This window comes from Cibotium barometz, chromosome 49 (genome assembly GCF_041138505.1).
Source record: "Cibotium barometz isolate CiBa-2024 chromosome 49, ASM4113850v1, whole genome shotgun sequence".
NCBI classification, from domain to species: domain Eukaryota; kingdom Viridiplantae; phylum Streptophyta; class Polypodiopsida; order Cyatheales; family Cibotiaceae; genus Cibotium; species Cibotium barometz.
This window is the reverse complement of record NC_141094.1, coordinates 44,588-70,006: the sequence shown is the minus strand read 5'-3', so window position 1 is coordinate 70,006 and position 25,419 is coordinate 44,588. Positions and strand designations below refer to the sequence as shown.

General features: G+C 45.7%; 1 protein-coding gene across 2 annotated transcripts; it reads right to left on the bottom strand.

The window, feature by feature from the left end:
- LOC147610161 (uncharacterized) lies at positions 1 to 24,671 on the bottom strand. Of its 2 annotated transcripts, none has more exons than XM_086786448.1 (3): positions 24,296 to 24,671; positions 10,766 to 11,070; positions 1 to 302 (listed from the first exon to the last, which is right to left on the bottom strand). In XM_086786448.1, the coding sequence occupies exons 1-3, from the start codon at positions 24,485 to 24,487 to the stop codon at positions 137 to 139; spliced, it is 663 nt and encodes a 220-aa protein (XP_086642574.1). In that variant the 5' UTR covers positions 24,488 to 24,671; the 3' UTR covers positions 1 to 136. The 2 variants fall into 2 exon arrangements, with proteins under 2 accessions (XP_086642574.1, XP_086642575.1); XM_086786449.1 differs by lacking the exon at positions 1 to 302 and adding an exon at positions 428 to 732.
- Between the last annotated feature and the right edge of the window lie 748 nt (positions 24,672 to 25,419).

Sequence of the window (25,419 nt, the reverse complement as noted above, 5' to 3'; positions counted from 1 at the left end):
AAAGGTCATACTGATCAACGTTATATAAGGATGAGATTTTGAACAATTCTAAATATTACAAGGAAAAAAAATTGCGAGTGTGGAGGAGTAAAAACATCAAGCTGATGAGTTATGATTTTTACATACAAGAAAAAATCTACTCTGCCCTTTTCTCTTTCAAATACTTTTGGATGTAGGACTCAACAACTACAACACCCATTATCCAAGAGATGGCGATGGAGTAGTCAGCAACACTCAAAACAGGTAAACCAAGACCCTTTTGTGCAACCATTAGAAAAATTCGTGAATTTATAACTCCGTACCTGTTCATGTGCATTGTACCAATTAGAAGGCTAACATTACCATTGAAATGACATTAAAATACAAATTTCAAAAAACCCTATAGTCCTTTTGGAAGAGAAGACTTTGGTTGATCACGTTTAAATTTTAATCACCAAAAACCTCAACTCCCTGGTTCTGTTATTCTTTATTTAGAATGGACTGTTGTAAAGTTCATATATTGAATCCAAGCCCATGAGCTTGATATTCATTGCCAACATTTCAATCTAGATTTGGGTAGCCATTCTCCTCTCTTATAGCTATTTGCAACAAGATATACCCTAGTTATGGGAGTTCATACTTGGATCCCAAGAAGAAATGCTATGTGTTTAATTCTTGTTGTTGACGATGATCTTTCTAAAGGCATCTATGTAACCAATCCCCTCTTGTTTTGCCACTAGCATCATTAGGTACCTTGAATTCAAATTTGAACACCAAGAAGAATAATTACAAAGACCTATTAATCAGCTTTTAGTCATGCCTAAGGACTTAAGGAGAGCTAAATTAGATTTCAAAGGTTTAGCTAGTAATTTAAAAAATCATGCTTGGTGGGGCAAAATCAATTTGTGAGGTTTCAATGATCATAAAGAAATAATCTACTGGTGGCTCTTTTGCCTTCAATGAAGAATGCCACAAGGTATGCCCTTGCCATTTGTTGAAGGCTGCTCATAAAAGTACTTATACTCTTCTTGAGGCCTCACATCATACATATAATCCTTCCAAAGATGGGCTAACTTTTTGAAAGGCAAAATTGCTAAACTTTTCAAGGATAGACAAATTTTTGCTCTTCGAAGGAAAGGATCCACTTTTTAAAGATCATTGAGTAAATTTTGTTAGATAGATGTCAAAGAAAAAGAATATTATAATCTAAAATTCAATGAATATCCAAGGCCACCCTTCCAAAAATGATCCTTAAAGGGGTTAAATTCAATGAATATATAAGGCCACCCTTCCAAAACAATACTTATGGGGTTTTTTTTTTGGCAAGGGAGATATGGGTGACTGAACCTCCCTCTAGGGGGAGATTGTGAATTTAATTCTCCAACCTATTCCAAGATATGAATATTGTGTGTACGTCTCAATTAGAGATAAAGATTATTTTTTCTCTGTGTTTGTCGCGTTTAATTAGAATTACTATGTTCAAAGAACCTTCTTTAGAGATTTTAAAAAAATTCCTTGAAGGCTTCAAATTTTAGCCTTGGACCACGTTGGGCATTACTAGTGTAGAGGATGGTGGCCTTATTGAACAAAGCATATTCCTACTCGGGAAAATCCAAGGCTATTCATGCAACTAATAAATTTTTTTTGTAAGCTTTTGTTGAAATGCCACAATGTATAAATAAATGCTGATATTTTAACCAAGATTGTAGCTCAAGGCAACCCAAAATTTGAACTAGGATATCTTAACTTTAATTGAGCAAATTAGATCGCAAACTCGGTTCTTTGAGCACTACAGCGCCCAACAATTATCCACGTGTGTGTCAATGATCTTATCAATCGCTTATTTGAGAACGCTTGGAAACTTCAGGCGTGCACGCGCATGCACACACACACGTACACACACACACACACTACATCCAAGGCTGCTTGTCACAAATAACCTTGTCCACTGTGATGTTTGTTAAAAGGCACAAGGGGATCTATTTAAGCCCCCTAAAATCACCAAGGTAGGATTTTAATTGCCAACTCTACTCATAGAAAAATTACGAGCATTTACTCTTGTAGCATTTGGGTTTTCATGTCTAAATTTAAAGTTTTCCCATTCTATGAATTGCTAGTTTCTATACTCAATGCTCATGCTTTCATAACATTTGGGATTTTACTTGTGTATTAAAACTCTACACTTTGAAGAAATGGCAAACTTATAGTTGTAATTACCTAATTATAAAGCTACCAAACTCCTATGAGCAAACACCCATTAAGTCATGCCTAAGTATATCTCAAACCCACTCTCTTTCGAACTCATGCATTGTCACATGCACTCTGAACTCAGTGCATGGTGACAAGATGGCTCATCATCAGAAGTGCATCAGTTGTACAGTTTTAGAACCCAATAGGATGATATTTGTCGTACGCCGTGACCCCATTGTACATCCTCAGTCCAGGATAAGCCAGGCACGAGCTACGTAGGTCATTCCTCAGCCTTAGTGGGTCAGTCAGTCAGTCAAGTCCCTTAACCCACTTGGAGAGAATCATTCATGCATGTAGAGTCAGTAGAAGCCTTAGGGTTTGCATCAGAAAGCACTCTGCATCTTGCATAATATGCATACATATGCCTGTGCATCATTTAGAACATCCCCAAAGCCTTAGGGAATTTACTGGGATTTATCAGGTATTTTTCCCATATTTATTGGTATTTATTTATCATTATTTGCATTATTGGGCATTTATAAATATTAACTTTATTAAATGACCAACCCCCAGTTAGTATAAATAGGCTTGCCTAGAGCCTCTTTTGCTCATTCAGTCTTCATTGTGCTAAGAGCTCTCCTCTCTCTTGCTCTCAGCCCAAGACTAATCCAACCCTAGAGCCCATAAGCTTGCTTCTCCAGCCCTTGAGAAACCCTAGCTTCATTCAGCCCTAGGTGCTTGCATTCAGCCCTGATTCAGCCTCAGTTCAGGCCCAGATTCAGCATACCCTTCAGCTCAGTTCCACGCCAGAAATCAGTAGTTTGCAGCCTGCAGATACCTGCGTTTTGGTGCAGCCGTACAGCAGTCCATCTGCGTTTTGCTCCAGCCGTACAGCAGCAGCCCTGCAGTCCCCTGTTGCTCATGCGTTTCAGTCCACAGCCCTCTCTAGCCCTCAGCGTTTCTGTCCACAGCAGATTCCAGCCCTGAAGGTTCAGTCTACAGCAGTTTCCAGCCCTGAAACAGTTGTTTGCATCATTGTCCAGCCTTCTATGCATCATCAACACATTCAGCAGTCATCTGGTGAAGGTAACACAACATTCATATGTGTTTTCAGCATTCTAACAGTGTGTAGAACAGTCCACCTTCTTCTTCTTTGAGCCTCAGGTGTGCAGCCCTTCCTCATGCCCTTGGGAGGAGTGCATAGGCTCGAGATCAAGTCATTGAGGTGTTTCTACAGCAGTGTACAGATCAGCCGCTCTCCGATCCTCCGAGATCTTGCGTTTGGCTTATCTACAGTCCAAAGTCATTCTCTCTAAAGTAATAAAGCAAATACTATCTCGTTATCGGGATAGGGGGCCCTTCAGTGGGTAATTCGTGACCCAATCTGGTGTACAGTACTCATCTATCTCTCTCTCAACTCTTTAAAGTTTGAAGTAAATGAAATGGATTGCTAAACTCACGAAACTCAGGATACAGAAGACGGTGTGAGCATATTGTGTGACAGGATCTTCCAATACAAAGACTTCCGCTGCATATCACATTGGTATTAGATTTAGATTGTCCACACACACCGTATCCTAGCGTGGGGGCATCCTTGGATGGTTAGATTGCGTTCCGGCACGACCACCGACTTCAGCATCATGTCTACAGGAGAGAGTACTCATCAGCCGGAAGACGTCTCCCCCGAAGGAGACCTTGTTCTTCCGCCTACAGCAGACACCATAGCTCTTCTTAGAGCTCAGAACCAGCTACTCATGGAGCGTCTCCCACTCTTGGAGGCAGCAGCAGCACGTCCTTCTACACCTCCAGGAGCACCCGACTACATCTCCCTCTTCTTTCAGATGGAACAACAAAGGAGAGAGGACGAGGCCCGAAGGCGAAGAGAAAAAGAAGAAAGACGGGACTATGAGGAAGCCCAACGCAGGATCGACGAAGACCGGCGTCAGGCTGAACTCGCCGCTCGGGAACACCAACGTGAGCTTGATCGAGAACGTATGTTACTCGAACACCAACGGGAAAAGGAGGCCATACACCTGAGGTATCAGCAGCTCTCCTCAGTCTCCCCAGTCATAGGTGTCACCAACCAGCATCCCGCAGCAGCAACCACCATCATTCGCAGTCAACCAAATTTCAGCAAGTATGATGGTAAGTGTGATCATTCTTCAGTTAATCAATTTGTTCATCAGTTTAATGCTCATTTTCCATTAGCTAGGATCACAGACCCTCAAGACAAAGTCCACTTAGCGGCTCCCCATCTCATTGGTGAGGCAGTCACTTGGTGGCAGCATTGGTCTAGTATTCATACTGACCAAGCCACAGGTGTCACAGCCTTTGACTGGGACATCTTTGTCCATGACCTGAAGACCAGATTTCTCCCGCCCCAGTACATGACCGGTCTGAAAGACGAGTTCTACGGACTCAGACAGAACGGTTCCCCAGTGCTTCAGTTTTCCGGTAAGGTTATTACTTTAGCACAGCAGTTAGGGTTATCTGAGCAGGCCAAGATGGAGCAATTCATTCGTGGATTGGACTCCAACATTCGGTTCACAGTTCGTAACTTTGAACCAAGTACTTATGACCAGGCTTTGACTCTCGCTCAGAATGAAGAAATGAAGCTCAATGGGGGCAAGCCCAAGCAGACATCTCAGTCCAATACCAAACCCCAGCAGCAGCAATCAGCTGCACAGACAGGGAAAGGTAACGCATCTTCTAAAGATGCTAAGAAGGACAACAGTAATAGCTCCAGTTCAGGGGGTAAGAAGGATAAAGAACCTAAGAAAACCCCTGATGAAAAGGCTAAAGCAGGCATTACTGGAGGTTATCTTCCTCCAGAGGAGCAAAAGAAGTACCAGTCAGAAAATAGATGTTTTTTCTGTCACATTATAGGGCATGGTAAGAAGGATTGCCACAAATGGCAAGCGGCACAAGCTGCCAAAGCCCCTTCTGCCACAGTTGCCACAGCCTCCCCAGCTCCTCCAGCCCCGCCTACTACCTCAAATGCAGTTCAACTTTTACCTTCCATGCATCCTATGCCATCCGTGGTATTTGATGCTAAGCAGGAGGGTGAGAGCGATGCTGCTCAGAAGAGCCTTATCCGAGCTTATGGCTCTGCCCAGGGCCGACAGTTTGTAGTCCTTTTCGATATGGGTAGTTCTGAAGACGCCATCTCTCCCCAGTTGGCTAATAAATTGAACTGCACTTTAGTCCCATATCATCTGGATGTGGACGGGTTTACACCTGGTCTTCGCACTCACATTTCCCAGAAGGCACAGCAGTTTGCCTTTGAAGTTCAGAAGGCCTCATTTCAACGAGATTTCATTGTCTCACCTTTGTTGGGGTGTGACATGATCTTAGGAATTCAGTGGTTCCGTCAGTATGAGCCTATTCCCAATTGGGGACAGGACACTTTTACTATTTGTAAAGGTTTTCCTGAGCCTGTCATGATTCGGGGGGATAGAAGCATTCTTGGCATCCCATTGATTTCGCATCTCCAGGCCCGACGAGCTATCCGCAAGGGAGCAGAAGGAGCACTCCTTTATGTTCGTGCTCAAATAGCCCCTCCCTCATTAGTAGCATCCATTACATCTTCAGTCCCTCAATTAGCAGACCTCCTGTCCAGACACCAGGACATTATGCTTAGGGACGATCTCCCACCCAGTCTCCCACCCTCTCGCCTTGAGGACCATCACATTGATTTGGTCCCTGGATCAGATCCTCCTAGCAGGTTTCCCTATCGTCTTTCCAAGACTTTAGAGGGCGAGTTGGAAAAGCAGTTATCTGAGCTTCTCCGAGCCGGATTCATTCGGCCTTCTTCCTTCCCATTTGCTGCACCTATCCTATTTGTCCAAAAGAAGGACAAGTCTGCACGCCTTTGTGTAGACTACAGGGCATTAAACAAACTCACTATCAAGAATAAGTTTCCTATGCCCAGGATAGAGTACATTTTGGAGCGTTTAGACGGTGCTAAGTTTTTCACTAAGATCGACCTCAAGAGTGGTTACCATCAGGTCCGCATTTTTTAAGCTGACATTCCAAAAACAGCTTTCAGGACAGAGCGTGGTCACTACGAGTTCGTAGTCATGCCTTTTGGGCTTACAAATGCACCCGCAACGTTCAATAAGATGATGTCTAGGATTTTCGCAGTCCACATTGGGAAGTGTGTCTTCATATTCCTTGATGACATACTAGTCTTCTCAGCCACTGCGGAGCAGCATGAGAAAGATGTGAAGAAAGTCTTGCAACTTTTGCGAGATAATCAGCTCTACATAAACGCCAAAAAGTCTATCTTTGGTGTTAAGGAAGTTCAGTATTTGGGCTACATCATCGGTTCCGATGGGATTAGACTGGACCCCTCAAAGGTTCAAGAGATCTTAGATTGGGATATTCCTAAGACCGCCCAAGAAATCCGTTCATTCGTAGGTCTTTGTCAGGCCTATAGCACACATGTCCATCAGTTTTCCAACCTTGCAACACCTCTTACCGACTTGCTCAAGGGGGTGAAGACTCGCAAGCAGAAAGTCTCAGTTACAGGTAAGGCACTTGATGCATTCCGTGCACTCCAGAAAGCTGCCTCAGAAGCACCTGTATTAAAGTTAGCATCATGGGACGAACCTTTCGAGGTCATCACCGATGCCAGCAATGTAGCCATAGGTGCAATCCTCCAGCAGGACAATAGACCCGTGGCTTATTACAGCAGAAAGTTGGATGTTGCCGAAAAGAATTATTCAGTATATGACAAAGAGCTTTTGGGTGTGATCACAGCGCTCAAACATTGGAAGCCTTTTCTTTATGGACAGGCTTTCACAGTGAAAACAGACCACCAAGCACTTAAGTGGCTTCAGACTATGCCAAGTGCCCAGTGGAGTGATCGACAGGCCAGGTGGAGCCAAATCTTCCAACAGTTTGGAGGTATGATTGAATACATCCCTGGTAAGCATAACCCAGTAGCAGATGCTCTCACTCGAAAGTCCAGCATCCAGGCAGTCCAAGAAGCTACCATTCTCGAAATCACGGGGAAGGACTTGGATAGTATGAAAGACCAATATGTCGACTCCCCTGAGTTTGGTACTCAGTATAGTTTGGCCCTCACTTCTGAGCCTGGCCACTATTCAGTACAGAACGGTTGGTTGTTCTACAAGAACCGTCTCTGTGTTACTCGGGAAAAGCGTTCTGCTCTTCTCCACGATGCCCATGACTCCTTAGTTGGAGGACATAGGGGTATCAACAGTACTCTCGAGAAATTAGAACGGTCCTTTTATTGGCCAAAGATGAGGCGTGATGTCTATGCACATGTACAAGCCTGTAAGATTTGTCAAAAAGTCAAGGTTCCCCATACAAAGAAGGCAGGTTTACTTCAACCTTTGCCTATCCCCGACGGACCTTTCATCGACATATCTATGGACTTTGTAGGGCCTCTACCAACATCCCGTAACACTCAGTGTTTTACCATTGTGGATCGCTTTAGTAAGTTCTGCATGCTCATCCCATGCAAGCATACGGCCACAGCCGAGGACGTAGCCCGTCTGTTTCTCAAGCATTGGTATCCAATTTGTGGTTTGCCTAGCACCATAACATCAGACAGAGATTCCAAGTTTACCTCGCATTTCTGGAGGGCATTATTTGAAAACTTTGGAACTAAGTTGCAGTTGTCTAGTGCATTCCATCCCCAGACAGATGGCCAGACAGAAATTTATAATCAGTTGGCCTTTGATGTCCTCAAGTCATATTGTCATGACCAGCAGTCCAAATGGGAGCACTATCTTCCGTTGGTCCAAGCTATCTTGAACGACACTCATTCATCTAGTGTCGGACGGACTCCATATGAAGCAGCCTTTGGTCGCCGTTTTTCTTCTCTTTTGACGAGAATGGTGTCTTCATCTTTAGAGGCTAATAAAACCACGGAAGCATTTTCCGAGATCATTGAGTCAGTCAAAGACCGCTTGACCAAAGCTCAGGAAGCATATAACAGACAGGCAAATAAATCTAGACGAGATGTCCACTTCAAGGAAGGGGATTGGGTCTATTTGCGTATCATGAAGCAAAGATTGAAACAAGTGGGCAAACGTTGTCCCAAGCTTTCATTCCGAAGTTTTGGCCCTTTTCCAATAGTTAAGAAGATAAGTGATGTCTCAATGAAGTTAAAGTTGCCTGCCAGTTGGACAATGCATGATGTTTTCCATGTTTCTTGGCTAAAACCATATGTTGGTCCAGAAGTGTTTGATGTTTCAGATGAACAGCAGCCAAACGTGGTAGACGAGGCAGAAGTTATTGAGCCTGAACAGATCCTTCTTCATCGATGGAAGCATGGTTCCGATCGACGGATTCGTCAGTTCTATACGAAATTCCGAGATCGAGGCACCCACGAAGCCGTATGGCTCGACGAGGAGTTCTTCCAGGAGTATCCCCAGTTATTGGCGGACTACTTGGAAGCCATGAACCTGCCGCGCCAAGCTAATCAGGAGGGAATGTCACATGCACTCTGCACTCAGTGCATGGTGACAAGATGGCTCATCATCAGAAGTGCATCAGTTGTACAGTTTTAGAACCCAATAGGATGATATTTGTCGTACGCCGTGACCCCATTGTACATCCTCAGTCCAGGATAAGTCAGGCACGAGCTACGTAGGTCATTCCTCAGCCTTAGTGGGTCAGTCAGTCAGTCAAGTCCCTTAACCCACTTGGAGAGAATCATTCATGCATGTAGAGTCAGTAGAAGCCTTAGGGTTTGCATCAGAAAGCACTCTGCATCTTGCATAATATGCATACATATGCCTGTGCATCATTTAGAACATCCCCAAAGCCTTAGGGAATTTACTGGGATTTATCTGGTATTTTTTCCATATTTATTGGTATTTATTTATCATTATTTGCATTATTGGGCATTTATAAATATTAACTTTATTAAATGACCAACCCCTAGTTAGTATAAATAGGCTTGCCTAGAGCCTCTTTTGCTCATTCAGTCTTCATTGTGCTAAGAGCTCTCCTCTCTCTTGCTCTCAGCCCAAGACTAATCCAACCCTAGAGCCCATAAGCTTGCTTCTCCAGCCCTTGAGAAACCCTAGCTTCATTCAGCCCTAGGTGCTTGCATTCAGCCTTGATTCAGCCTCAGTTCAGGCCCAGATTCAGCATACCCTTCAGCTCAGTTCCACGCCAGAAATCAGTAGTTTGCAGCCTGCAGATACCTGCGTTTTGGTGCAGCTATACAGCAGTCCATCTGCGTTTTGCTCCAGCCGTACAGCAGCAGCCCTGCAGTCCCCTGTTGCTCATGCGTTTCAGTCCACAGCCCTCTCTAGCCCTCAGCGTTTCTGTCCACAGCAGATTCCAGCCCTGAAGGTTCAGTCTACAGCAGTTTCCAGCCCTGAAACAGTTGTTTGCATCAGTGTCCAGCCTTCTATGCATCATCAACACATTCAGCAGTCATCTGGTGAAGGTAACACAGCATTCATATGTGTTTTCAGCATTCTAACAGTGTGTAGAATAGTCCACCTTCTTCTTCTTTGAGCCTCAGGTGTGCAGCCCTTCCTCATGCCCTTGGGAGGAGTGCATAGGCTCGAGATCAAGTCATTGAGGTGTTTCTACAGCAGTGTACAGATCAGCCGCTCTCCGATCCTCCGAGATCTTGCGTTTGGCTTATCTACAGTCCAAAGTCATTCTCTCTAAAGTAATAAAGCAAATACTATCTCGTTATCGGGATAGGGGGCCCTTCAGTGGGTAATTCGGGACCCAATCTGGTGTACAGTTCTCATCTATCTCTCTCTCAACTCTTTAAAGTTTGAAGTAAATGAAATGGATTGCTAAACTCACGAAACTCAGGATACAGAAGACGGTGTGAGCATATTGTGTGACAGGATCTTCCAATACAAAGACTTCCGCTGCATATCACATGCATGCAATGTAATTATGAGGCTCCAACTACTGAGGCATAAATCATTTAATAATAAGAATCCAATATGGCTATCTTCAAATTGCAAATTATGTGAGGAGGGCTAGACTTACTTTCAAAAAACATTTATGATTGTCCCCTCTTTTTTCGTCATCAAATCCACACATACATAAAAGAAAAAAAGCTCGGCCCACACGTCCACACACAAGCATACACATAAAAATATTGTATAGATATTTATGTTGCATACACATAGGGGTAGGATGCCTTGTTTCCAGCCTCTTAAAATGAGAATAGTTTGCATAGATATTTACATTCCATATGTACAAGGGTAGGCTCTCTTGTCTACCCTTTGAATTTGAGGAAAGCTTATAGGATCACACCCACAGCCTCTCCCAAGCGAGAGGTTGACTCTACCCTTTGGGCTAATCCAAGTATATAATTGTCCCTCTCATTTGTAATGTAATTACGGCTTTAACGATTTTTTACAATTTTCCTTTTTTGTAATGCAAGGCTTTTTTTTTGTTGGTACCAAGCAACGTTCTTTCAAATGGGAGGGATCAATCATGATACCCTCACCCCACCCTCCAACACACACACACACACACACACACACACACACACATTAAGCACTTGCTCCAACACAATGCTTGTATTTTTAACAAGGTCATGTGAATTTTTTTTGTGAGAAGTAGAGTAGATAATGCTTACCCCATGACAGTAGTGCGAATCATCCAACGCCTATGTGCTTGAAATTGTTTGTTTCTAGCTGTGGCCACAGCACGAGCAAGGCATATGAGGAGAGTGATGGACGCAATCGCCATAAAAAGCCGTCCCAAAGTCCCAAATTCGGAGTTGACAAGCATGGTGGTTGAACCCGTGAATGCTAAAAAAAGGGATGCACACACAAATGCATACCCCATCTGTCGATGTAGCTTCAAGTGACGAGCCCTGAAGGATGTGTTGAATTGAAATGGTGCCACGAACAAGAACACAAGACCTGCTAGAGAATGCAGCTGCACCACGACCACCATAATAGTTAATGCAATTCTTGCCTTTTTCTTTTGCTAAAACATGCTTATCCTACAAAACGAGGTGTGTGTGTGTGTGTGTGTGTGTGTGTGTGTGTGTGAGAGAGAGAGAGAGAGAGAGAGAGAGAGAGAGAGAACGTTTTAATGTAATTTGATCTATTTGATGGGGGTAGGATTTGAACACATGACATGTTGAATAGCAACTCCATTAGGTAAGCAATCTACCACATGAGAGAGATAGAGAGAGAGAGAGAGAGAGATCTTTGTTATCTTGTAGTAATGATCCCAAAAAGAGACCACATATTTCTATCCAAGTGGAGTGGGATTCAAGCAAATAACATGTTGAGTACAAACTCCGTGAGCTAACCAATCTTGAGAGAGAGAGAGAGAGAGAGAGAGAGACAATCAAATTGCTCTCTCTCTCTCAAGATTGGTTAGCTCACGGAGTTTGTACAAACTCCGTGAGCTAACCAATCTTGAGAGAGAGAGAGAGAGACAATCAAATTGCTCTCACGAGTTGCAACAAGCTCTTCCCCTTTTTTAAAAATGCAGATGGTGTGTAGCTTTTTGGGGGGGGGGGGGGGGGCGAAGGTGTACACACACACACACACACTCACTCACTCACTCACTCACTCACTCACCCACACCGCCCCTCAATCGAGGTCGCCAATAGTGTTCACGCCCACCACGACTAGGGACTTGGCAAAATGAAACACTTCACAAATTGGACTACCACCAAACTATAACAAGCCCCTTGGTAAAACTTAAGAAAAAGTTGCATGCCAACCGTGAAGGACTTTTAACTTTTAGTACTTGTTCTACTACACTCACTTGAATATGATGCATTATTACGTATCATACTTCCCCCCTATTTACAAGTTATGAACTATTTTGTGGCACATATAACAAAATCATCTTAAAAAAAAGGAGATTAAATAACTTAAGCAACGTCAAGGCATGACATCTAGGAATGCACATATTAGTTATCACACGACTAGAAAAATAGAACATTCACTTCCTAAGAGCACATACATTAGTGCACATACATTAGAAAAATATAACATTTACTTCCTAAGAGCACATACGTTAGTGCTAAAAGTCAATCACTCCTTAAGACACTCTGTTTTTTTAATAAAACTTGAAAAGCATGAGTTTTTGTGTCCTTGGCAAGACCAAGGCCAACAATATAGTCCTTTGAGGGCATTTTTTATAAATTGTTGAACGTTTTGTGTCCTTTTGGTTTCATGACAAAGAGCTATGTTGTGCTTAGAGGTGACCCTAGTGGCAAGACAAAGTAGGAACTATGTTTTCTTGAACACACACCATATAGGAAGAATAAGCATAGCATGGGTGACCTAGTGGCAAGACAAAGAAGGAAGTATATGTTTTTGAATACACACTATACAGGGAGCATAAGAGTAGCATCCGCACCCATAAGATGGGCAAAATATGTTAAATTTCATTGGTTGAGAGAGGTCTAGGGAAGCAATTGTTTTCTTCTATCATCAAATATATGTGCATACATCGCCTCTCTAATATCCACCCTCTAAATTAAGTAGCAACTAGAAGAGTACCCCTCTAAACTAAGGACTAACCCACAATTTCTCCCCAAAAAGAGTTTGACTATAGCATTTGTTCATGCCTATGTTTGCCTAGTGAAAAAGGTAATCTTGATGGATTACAAGTGCAGAGGAGAATAACTAAGGGTTGCAAACTCAATTGCATAGTAAAATAAAGGTATACAAATCTTAATGGCTTATGTCTCAAGAGAAGGGTTGCAAATCTAATACAATAAAATAAAGGTATACAAATCTTGATGGCTTTTGGTTGGAGACCATGGTACTGCACCATTTTTTTGTGCAGCGAGGAAGCGAGGAGGTTGACACACCAATGGAATGTGCCACCTTAAGCGAGAGCTTGCATTGAGGGGCGGGGTACACGATTAAGAGATGTTGTAGTGGTAAGTTATTAGCCCTCTCAACAGAAGGGCTTGAGTTGTTGGTGCTCCATCTCTTTTTTAAACTTGGATTTGGGATTTGTTTTTGAAACCATTGTGCACACACAATTACAATTATACACATATACATGTAGACACATACACTTCATGTATATGCGTACATGTCTAATGTGTAATTGTAATAGTGTGTGTGTGTGTGTGTGTGTGTGTGTGTGTGTGTGTGTGTGCAAGTGCATGCGTTTATGTGTGGGTTTAAATAAGAGCCAAAAAATATAAACAAGGCCCAAGAATGTAAATTAAAAAGGGGAGGGGGGGGGGGACTCTACCTCAGATCCGAACATGGGTGTCCACCTTGCAAGACCATAGCCTTACTGTCACACTATCACGATAATTTTTCTAGTACCTCATTTTGAAAATACTTATTGTTATTCATGCAATTTTTTGGTGTGCTCGTCGAAATCCCTACTAGAGACCAATCAAATCCCCATTCACAACAGGGGGCCACATCAACCAAATTGGGCCGAGTTTACTTTTTTCCAAATCCAATGGCTTGCATTCACTCAATCTTTGTGTTTATACTTCCCCACCCTAGATCCAAAACTTAGCTTGTAGAGGATCTCATGCCCTTTAGTCTCTTAACCACCCTTCTAATTGAAGTTCTTAGCTTTCTATAGAATTTTCCTTGTTGCCCTTTAGTACCTGCATGGACAGGGGGTGTTGGGGTAAAGGCATAATGCCCACCCTTATAGTGTGTACAAGCCCATAAGTTATAGTACATAGTACACTTAGTACTTTTAATGTACTAAGTGCACTATGTGTACTAGTGCAATATACATGTGTGATAGGGGAGTCACACACTCATGCCTCATGAGTTGACTTATCCCCACAACTCTCTCTCTCTCTCTCCGTTTGTTCTTCTCTGTGTATGTCTCCCACATAACTCTTAACCCTAATTCTCCCATCAACTCATGTGTGGGAGACATACACAGAGAAACAAGGGAGAGAGAGAGTTGTGGGGATAAGTCAACTCATGAGGCATGAGTGTGTGACTCCCCTATCACACATGTATATTGCACTAGTACACATAGTGCACTTAGTACATTAAAAGTACTAAGTGTACTATGTACTATAACTTATGGGCTTGTACACACTATAAGGGTGGGCATTATGCCTTTACGCCAACAACCTCCCACTTAAAGGCAAAGTGCCCTTAAGTAAAGGAAAAGAAAAATCAGCATGTACATGATAATATACAAGGCCATATCAAGGCTGAAAGTGGCCTCATCCAATGCCCATCAAGTGTCTGCAATGAGCAAACCGCTCCGGAGGCAAACTCTTCGTCAACAGATCAGCCGGGTTGTCATCCGTATGAATCTTAACAAGCTGAATTTGCTTGTTCTCTATCACCTCTCTGATGAAGTGATACTTCACATCCACATGCTTCGTCTTTGCATGAAAGACAGGGTTCTTTGCCAATTGAATGGCACTCTGACTGTCACAATGCAACAATGGAATATCCCCTGTATAACCCAAATCAACCACTAACCGAGATAGCCATAATGCCTCCTTGCAAGCCTCTGTGGCTGCAATATACTCGGCCTCTGTAGTAGATAAGGCTGTGCACTTCTGCATCCTGGATATCCATGACACAGCACCTCCTGTGAATGTAAATACATAACCGGTAGTAGACTTCCGGTTATCTGGATGACTAGCATAATCCGAATCTGTGTAACCATGCACTAATGCATCCTGTTTGCCAAAACAAATGCACAAATCCTGTGTGCCCTTCAGGTATCTCATGACACCTTTCACTGCTTCCCAATGCTTCTTGCCAGGGTTGGCCATGTATCTAGAAACCACTCCCACATGTCCGGCCTAGTAGCAACCATGGCATACATGAGACTGCCACAAGCTGAAGCATACGGAATCTTGGCCATATCAGCCCTGTCTCTATCTGACTGTGGGCTGTCCATAGCACTGAGTTTCACATATGGAGGCAAAGGAGTACTAGTCTTCTTCCCCCCGTCCATATTGAACCTCTGCAAAACTTTGCCAATGTATTCCTTCTGAGACAAATACAACACATGCTGATTTCTGTCCCGAAGTATCCGCATACCCAAGATGTGATTTGCATCACCCAAATCCTTCATATCAAAGGTTTGATGCAGCCTCTGTTTCAAGGTATCCATCTCCTTACGAGATTTCCCGGCAATCAACATATCATCAACATACAAGATGAGGATCAATAGACTGCCATCCAAAGCTTTTTTGGTGTACAAGCAGTGATCTATGTCACTTCTCCTGAATTTCTGAGATTTCATGAATGTATCAAATTTATGATACCATTCTCTTGGTGCCTGTTTGAGCCCATAAAGACTCTTTTTCAGCTTGCATACAAGCTTCTCCTTTCCACTCACTGCATAACCCTCTGGCTGCTGCATATATATCTCCTCATGGAGATCACCGTGAAGAAAAGCAGTCTTCACATCCATCTGAATCAAGTCCAGATCATCATGTGCAACCAAAGCTAACACAGCTCTAAGTGTGGTCATTTTGACCACCGGAGAGAAGATCTCCTCAAAGTCCACACCATATTCCTGCTTGAAGCCCTTAGCCACTAACCTGGCTTTGTATCTTGGCTTTGCATCTGGTGCAACTTTGAGCCTGTAAACCCACTTGCATGGCAAAACCTTCTTGCCTGCAGCTATGCCAAGCTCAACAAGCATACAAACTTGAAAAGCCCCTTGAATTAAGATCAATTTCTGATCATTCATGGTACATTGACGCACATGAAGGCATCCAGAGTGTTCACGATGCTTCCCCCTGGCCACATATACATCAAATACATGAAAGCCCCTTGATTTACAAGCACATTGAGTGCTTGTAAGGCATCAGCACATTATCCACAGCATCAAATGCGATTGCCTGCGTGCAAATCAACCAAATCAGCACAAAAGCCCTTTGATTTGCACTGCAATTTTGCCCAAATGTGCGATTTTTCACATCATACAGCATGTATGAGTGCTTAATTGCACAATTACATCAAAAGCCCCAAATTTCGACATCCAATTTCCTGCAAATTAATCCTGATTGTGACCAATTTCCTGCAAATTGATCCTGATTGTGACCAATGTCACCCAATTTTGCCAATTTTGCTCAAAATTTGAGCAATTGGGCACCTGTATTTGCTCAATTGATTACTGTACTTGCTCAATTGCAAATCCCAAAAAAAAATGAAGCATATACCTCTGAAATTTCTGCAGAAAAGGGGCGTTGAATTTGCTGCTGTTGTATTGATGCTGCTGCTGCTGGAAAACTGTGCAGATGGGGTGCGACTAGTCTAGTGATGCCGATTGCGTGGTCGAGGCATTTAAGCTTGATGAAGGCGTAGCAGCGGGAGGCCCAGGGGCAAGCGTAGGAGATGTAGAGGTGGTATCGGCCAGCGACGGCAGGGAACGCAGCGGAGCTCTCGCGAGAGATGAAGTGTCGGAAGGTGGAAGGGGTACGCTTGAAGGCACTACCGTTGCTCTCGCGTGTTCGTTCCACGCTCATCCGCCCAACACTTCGCCTAGCACAGGTCGCTTCGCTCGCCTGGCTCCAGTGATTACGTTGGGTTCACTGCCTTCGCTTATGTTTCGATTGCCAGCCGACGACTCAACGCTTCTCGCCTATCGCTTCTTCGCTCCGTTGGACTTGCTCGGGACAGCTCCGTCGGATCCAGCGCTACACGTTTGCCACGTATTCGCCTAGCGCCAGCTACACCCGTGCGTGCTCTTGCGCTTCTTCACTTGATTGGCTGCGCCTGACTCCTTGTCCGCCTGGCTACTGTGACCTTGATACAAGCTGCTCACACTGAAGGGCTTTGCTGCGAGTGTTGATGCCCTGCAGGCCTTGCTGCGAGTGTTGATGCCATAGAGTATGACAGCAGCAAAGCAAGCAGCTCGTTCAGCTATCAAGGAGAAGAGGGAAGAGGGAGGGATCACTAAGCTCTGATACCAGTTGATGGGGAGAATTAGGGTTAGGTTAAGAGTTCATGTGTGGGAGACATACACAGAGAAACAAGGGAGAGAGAGAGTTGTGGGGATAAGTCAACTCATGAGGCATGAGTGTGTGACTCCCCTATCACACATGTATATTGCACTAGTACACATAGTGCACTTAGTACATTAAAAGTACTAAGTGTACTATGTACTATAACTTATGGGCTTGTACACACTATAAGGGTGGGCATTATGCCTTTACCCCAACAGGGGGAATTTATTTTAATAAGTTACCATGTGGGTTCAATAGAAGGGATTTTTGAAATCCTTAATTTACACAATCTTCACGCATACAAGGGTGACATTTAAAGGGGGTATTCACGGATTGAATAGAAAAGGATGTGTTTTATCCACAAAAAATTCATAGATAAAGGATTTTACAAATAGGCCTTGAACGTCGCACGTGATATAGAGAGTTTACATATAATGAAGAGTGACGTGATGGGGGGTTTCCATTTACTATATTGACAGTACCTGAGATGTGACGACTCACATCCATTCACATGCTTCACACTGCACTAAGGTAACTACCACACTAGGAATGCTAGGAGGCTAGGGGGCTAATCAATTGTGAGCTAATTCACCCATTAAAAGCTCATTATAACAGGCAATTGGGGGGACGACGGCCCATGTCATGCTGGGACAGATGCCCGACAGCTCAAGGCCACCACGTCGAAGGGTGAGAAACGGCCGGCCAAGAGAAACCCATAACTTCCTTTTCCTCCAAACATTTAGCGCCCACTGCCTAAAAAAAGATGGTCGCGCATGGGAGGCCGGCACACTTTGGAGAGAAGTGGGACGGTGGACAGTGTGACACCACTGCTATGGACGCAGTGCCTGATTGGCTAGTGAGGGAGAAAAAGGTGACCAAGTGTCCTAGTGTGACACGCTTCTCCTTATGGGATCCTGTTACTGGGGGGTGCCACGCGAGGGGTCCGCAGCGCTCTCACTTTTTCCCTTAAAGCTGCCCGCTACAACCCCCACTAGTTGCTCCCCATAAGAAACCAGACCATCCAGCTTCATCACATCACACACACAGCATCATAGAGCATAACATCAAAAAAGACTAATCATCACACAAGGAGCATGAACATGAGGGCCACGCCCTTCCACAATCAGCCAGACAAAGATGTTTATACATGGCAACATAATAAATGATACACCACAAAACCAACCAAGCACCCTGCACTCAGTACCTAAGGGAAACCTCACGGGTGAGAACCCGCTGTAGAAGTACGTCAGACCACGTGGTGTGTGGCTGACGGAAGCCTCTGCTATCCGCCTGCGAGCCGCCTCTCCAACTCCGTGTAGGATCCCCAACTCTGCTGTCCGCCTTGGAATCGCCCCCGCAACTCCGTGTAGGAACCGCTTCCTGCAATAGAGAGTCGATGACGAATCAACCCATGTACATCGCCATCTTCTCTTCACCTGCACCCCTTTGCTTCACCTGCAGCACAAGCCTCTGCTTTACCACACAATGCTTCTGCTGTTGCGCTCCAACATAGCTACAGAGAACAGGCAGTGCACACACATTCTTTAAGCGCGGCTGCCCTGCAGTCTCGATAAAAGGCTCGGCTGTTTACAGCCGCACACACGCATGCGGGCTGCCCTGCGCCTCTACCCTCTGCACGCACACAGCCTCGCAAGCTTGCTCCTGCGCTTGCTTTCACACTTCTTCGCCTGCTTACTGACGCACTTCCTCGCACACACCCTCGTATGCTTGCTTTCACGCTCTTACTCGCAGACTCTGTTGCATGCTTGCTCGCGCGGCTGCCCTGCAGTCTGGATGAAAGTCTCGCTATTTACAGCCGCGCACACACACGCATGCGGGCTGCCCTGCGCCTTTACCCTCTGCACACACACAGCCTTGCAAGCTTGCTGACGCGGCTGCCCTGCAGCCTAGGAAGAGAAACATGGCTTTTTGCAGCCGCGCACGAGCTGGTCAGCACCTCCTCCTCCTGCACGCGCACAGCCTTGCCTGCTTGCTCACACGCTTGCAGGCTTGCACACGCACTTGCTCGCTCGCAGGCCTGCTGACGCGCTTACTCGCACACACACTTGCATGCGAGCCTTCTGCGCTCTCTGTCTCTGCAGCCTGCTGGACTCGAGTGCTTCGCTCTTCGCAGCTGAGCACCCTTGCTCACGCGCTCGCTCGCATACACCCCTGTAGCTCGCTCACGCACTTGCTCCTCTGTTGGACTCGAGTGTGTTGCTCTTCGCTCTCTCTCTCTCTAGAAAAGATACACCCGTGTGTCCTCTGTACGCCTGGCCCCCACCTGCCTTTATTAAGGCATACACCACATGAAATTCTTTCACATGGTAAGGCCGCCCAAGGTACACTTGCACAACTGGACCTTAATGCACCCACTAAGGCCCGGTTCCCATGGAGTCTCAATGCGTGATTCCGTCCACCATCATCTCAAGACTGCAGCTCGTGTTCAAGTCTTGTCTGCACACGAACTCGGTCCACTTCTCATGGAGTCTCAATGCGTGATTCCGTCCACCATCAAGACTACAGCTCGTGTTCAAGTCTCGTCTGCACACGAACTCGGTCCACATGAGCTTCCGTTGTCAAGCGGAGATTGGTCGTCGTCCAAGATGACCTCGCTTGACGAGAACCTCGTCACATTTCCTCCCCCCCCCCCCTCAATTCCGGAGCCTCTTTCCATCGAGATCTCTTGAGAGGATGATGCTTATGCTCAACCAAGGTAGCTACAATCAGCTGTGCACCCTTGCCCACCGCTTGCTTCAGTTATAGGGCTGATAAGAGCTTGGGGTATGTTGCTGGCTGTTCTGTGGTAGCCTCCCCACTACCCTTATCCTTGAATCACCCAAGAGGAGGAGCTGTTCCGAATAGGAAGAGATCAAGGCCTTAGCTTCTTGCAACCAAACTTGCCCACGCGCAATGTCAAAATCGTCCATTTCGCATACGCTGAAGTCTGTTTTGTGAGTAACCTCACCCACAGTAATTGGAACGCTTTTGGCCTTCTTCCCGACCTCCTTGTCTGGTGAATTCACAGCTTTCATCATGGATCCGGGATCCGCTTCTATCTTCATCCCACACTCCTTTGCTTTTGCTGGAGTGATGAAGTTGTGAGACGCCCCGCTATCCACCATAGCTCTTACCGGTCTACCATTCAGTATGGTTGAGACATTAAGAAGCCGATTACACTTCAATTCAACTTGAGAGTCCACTGCACTCAGGCGCTGAATAGTGCCCAAACTCTGGACACTCGTGGAGGAGTCTACTTTGCTGGATGCCTTGTAGAGCTTGCTTAGGTGGACAATCACGAGCATAATGATTGCCACTGCAAATAAAACACTCCACCTCTTTCGCTTTTCCCGTCGACTTGCTTGAGCCCGCTCCTGACCTTGAGGACTCAGTCTTTCCGTTGCCTGATCCTCCTTTCTTCGAAGAGCTGGCTTCATTGCTTGTCTCTTTTGATGTGGAAGTGCCCCCGCTTCCGCCACCTTCACAATCAGACCTCTTACCCTTAAAGCCACTCTTGGCGTTATCTTTGCCTCCATTCGCAGATGCCCGCACCCACCGACCTTTTGCTTTGAGAAGAGCCTTCACCTTGTTGGCCAGGCTCCTTGTAATCTGTCAGCATGTCGGCTGCAACATATGCCACAGCGAGAGTGGTGACATTTTGTCTCTGCAGATCTGCTTGGGCCCAACCTTTGAGCCTATGAGTGAAGTGAAAGAACCCGTCTTCCTTAGAGATGGTCCTGATCTGCAGCATAAGGGCTTGAAAGGCCTTCATGTACTCCCGGATTGAGCCGGTGTGCTCCAAGCTGTCGAGGGCTTGTCTTGCCTTCCATTCGGCATTCATGCGCAGAAATTGTTTCTGCAAAGCTGCCTTCAGCTCATCCCATGTCGAAATAGCGAAAGTATTTCTTCCGTTGTCCACATCTTCCACGTAATTACGCCACCAAAGCTTGGCATCTTTGGTCAAAAAGGTGGTCGCATAAAAGACCTTATCTGCCTCTGCAGTAAGATTGGCACTCTTGAAAAATTGCTCACAGTCATACAAGAAGTTCTGCAAGAGCTTCACCTCTTGTGTGCCATCAAAGGGCTCGGGATCCTTTGGCTTGATTGCCCTCGTAGACGAGCCAGCTTTGGCCCGAACCTCTCCTTCTAATTGCGCCACCTTGATCTTCAAATCTGCCACTTGCCTATTGAGGGCAGCCACCTCCATTACCGCACTCGCATAAGCTGCATCCAGCCGGATGACCTCCTGTTTGAAGGCATCCGCACTTTGTTCAAGGGTCTGCAACCTTTTCTCCAACTACAACACCCTTGCCTGAGTGGGAACTCTTGGTGGTGGTCTGCCCGCCAAGCCAGATGCCGCAGCTTGGGGTAGAGCCTCTCGAGGCTCCCACTCTAGCTCATGGTCCAGAGCATCTCCTCCATGCACGGACTGGATGTCACTCTCATCCATGTTGTAATGTATGTAGCCCTAGCTAGTTCGAGGGTTGAATCGCTCTAATACCACTGCCACGTGAGGGGTCTGCAGCGCTCTCACTTTTTCCCTAAAAGCTACCCGCTACTTCACCGTGTTGGCCCGAAAGAATCACAACCCCCACTAGTTACTCCCCATAAGAAACCAGACCAGCCAGCTTCATCACATCACACACACAGCATCATAGAGTATAACATCAAACTGCAAAGACTAATCATCACACAAGGAGCATGAACATAAGGGCCACGCCCTTCCACAATCAGCCAGACAACTTCACTAAAGAGGATCCTTGTTTATACATGGCAACATAATAAATAATACACCATGAAACCAACCAAGCACCCTGCACTCAGTACCTAAAGGAAACCTCGCGGGTGAGAACCACTGTAAAAGTACGTCAGACCACATGGTGTGTGGCCGACGGAAGCTTCTGTTGTCCGCCTGCGAGTCGCCTCTACAACTCCGTGTAGGATCCGCAACTCTGCTGTCTGCCTTGAAATTGCCTCCGCAACTCCGTATAGGAACCGCTTCATGCAATAGAGAGTCGATGACGAATCAGCCCCTGCACATTGCCATCTTCTCTTCACCTGCACATTGCTTACAGCAATCCGAATCGCCTCTGCAACTCGGCCCCTTTGCTTCACCTGCACAAGCCTCTGCTTTACCACACAATGCTTCTGCTGTTGCACTCCAACATAGCCACAGAGAATAGGCAATGCACACACATTCTTCAAGCGCGGCTGCCCTGCAGTCTGGATAAAAGGCTCGGCTGTTCACAGCTGCACACACACACACATGTGGGCTACCCTGCGCCTCTACACTCTGCACGCATGCACCCTCGCAAGCTTGCTCCTGCGCTTGCTTACACACTTCTTCGCCTGCTTACTGACGCACTTGCTCGCACACACTCTCGTATGCTTGCTTTCATGCTCTTACTCGTAGACTCTGTTGCATGCTTGCTCGTGCGGCTGCCCTGCAGTCTGGATGAAAGACTTGCTGTTTACAGCCGCGCGCACACACGCATGCGGGCTGCCCTGCACCTTTACCCTCTGCACGCACACAGCCTTGCAAGCTTGCTGACGCGGCTGCCCTGCAGCAAGGAAGAGAAACACGGCTGTTTGCAGCCGCACACACGCGCACGAGCTGGTCAACACCTCCTCCTTCTGCACACGCACAGCCTTGCCTGCTTGCTCACACGCTTGCAGGCTTGCACACACACTTGCTCGCTTGCTCGCTCGTAGGCTTGCTCATGCACTTACTCACACACACACACTTGCATGCGAGCCTTCTGCGCTCTCTGTCTCTGCAGCCTGCTGGAGTCCAGTGCTTCGCTCTTCGCAGCTGAGCACCCTTGCTCACGCGCTCGCTTGCATACACCCCTGCAGCTTGCTCATGTGCTCGCTCCTCTGCTGGACTCCAGTGTGTTGCTCTTCGCTCTCTCTCTCTCTCTGCAGAAAAGATACACCCGTGTGTCCTCTGTACGCCTCGCCCCCACCTGCCTTTATTAAGGCGTACACCACATGAAATCCTTTCACATGGTAAGGCCGCGGTTCCCATGGAGTCTCAATGCGTGATTCCATCCACCATCAAGACTGCAGCTTGTGTTCAAGTCTCATATGCACACGAACTCGGTCCACTTCTCATGGAGTCTCAATGCGTGATTCCGTCCACTATCAAGACTACAACTCGTGTTCAAGTCTCGTATGCACATGAGCTTCCATTGTCAAACAGAGATGGGTCGTCCTCCAAGATGACCTCGCTTGACGAGAACCTCGTCACGGGAAGGGGGGGGGGGGGGGGGGGGGGGCAATATCTCATACTTGTTAAACCCCCTCTATGTAGAGGTGTCATAAGGAGCACTTAGATTTTCTTATTGATGTAAGAGCTGACTATTAGAGTGCTACCTCAGTACTAGGAGGAGCTTAACAAATTTACCTACTATATAAGAAAACAACATCTATAAATATACATATACTTCAGCGAAAAATGGTGTATCTTGCACACAAAATTTAGCTAAAAATGGTTTTTCTTGTAGGCAACCTTGAAACAGTGAAATGAAGGTTGAAATGCTGCTATTTTATACGAAATAACCATGTGTGTGTGGTAGAGCTAGTCGTGTTCGTACATTCATGGCCTCTTGCAAAGACGAGTGGTGGAGCTGGGTGATAGTGGTGCTTAGTCTCCATAAGCACATGGAGGGACTTTTTGCTAACGTCCTTGTAAAGTGAGCACTTGGGGCTTTTTGATATTTTTATGGGTTTGAACCCTGAAAATATATTTTACTGCCAGCAGTGCTCGACAAAACCGGCATTTACATGTAATTTTACCGGCTGGATTTCAGAAAAACCGGCATTTACATGTAATTTTACCGGCTGGATGTAGGGCTGAAATTCATTAGTTTTAGTGTATATTACCGGTAAAACCACTAAATTTAACACAAAATACAGGTTGTATTTTTCAAAGCCTTTATTTTTAAGGGCTGGGAAAAAGGTTTTTGTTGAGCAGTGGAGAGCAGTATCGAAAACGATGAGAGAAAGAGAGAGTCTCTAAAGAGAAGAGTAATCTCTGTATATTGTGTACATGAAAGAGAGAGATTCCTACGCGTGTGTGTGTTAACTGAGAGAGAGAGAAAAACACATACTCAAGGACTTAAGGACGGTTCGTGAGAGAGAGTGTGTGTGTGTGTGAGAGAGAGAGAGAGAGAGAGAGAGAGAGAGTGAGTGAGTGAAATTGAGAGGTGAGAGAAGAACCTGCCAAAGGGCAACGTGGTCGACGATGTGAAGGCCAGCAACATCAAAGCGACCGGCAAGAGCAGCAATGGTGAGATGCTTGTAGAGATTGAAGTCTCCCAGCACGAAGGGAATGGAGTAGCCCGCAAAAGGAATGCCCACGCCCAGCAGCCACCACCACCCCACCCCTTCTAACACTCCCTGCACACCCATCTCTCTCTCTCTCTGTCTCTACAAACAGCAGAACGACTGATACACTTCGTTGCTCTCTCTCTCTCTCTCTTAATTTGGGAACTTGGAAGTTGGGTTATCTAGCTTCACGAGTAGATGCCGACTTACCGAGTCTCTCTCTCTCTCTCCAAGTTTCGCAAGATCCAAAACCAAACTCCTCCGAGTCTCACTCTCTCAAAAAGTCAAGCCACGAGAATAAGCCCACACCAAAAAGTCAAGCCACAAGCCACGAGAATAAGTCCCACGGATGTTGACGCAATGTGATTTCTGTCGAGTGCTCTGAATGTCAACGTGAAGAAATTCAACCAAGCGTGGAGTAACTATGAGTCTCTTAAGGTAGCGAAATGCCTTGTCATTTAGTGACGCGCATGAATGGATTAACGAGATTCCCACTATCCCTATCTACTACCTAGCGAAACCACAGCCAAGGGAACGAGCTTGGAAAAATCAGCGGGGGGAAAGAAGACCTTGTTGAGCTTGACTCTAGTCCGACTTTGTGAAATGACTTGAGAGAGAGAGAGAGAGAGAGGATAAGGAGCCGGTTGGGTGGGGGCCAACGCCGAGGGGGTTGGAGGATGAGTTGGGAGGGGTGGCCGGGGATGTGACATGCCCGGAAAAAAATGTCGGCTTGGACTAGCGACCCAAACGCGGTTGGTGCAGGGGCCAAACTTGAATCTAGCACTCGAGCGCTTAGACGCGGATGGGCTAGCTAGCACATCTGAACATGTATGATGTGAAATGTGTTAACAAAAAAAAAATTATAGCCTTGGAAATGGGGTTCAAACAGGTTTTGGCATGGTTCACGAAAATGGCCATGTTTACTCTTTTAAAATCTAATGGTAGATCTAGCCTCAATTATCACACCCGGGCTTCACAGCCATTGATCCCACGAAAATGGCCATGTTTACTCTTTT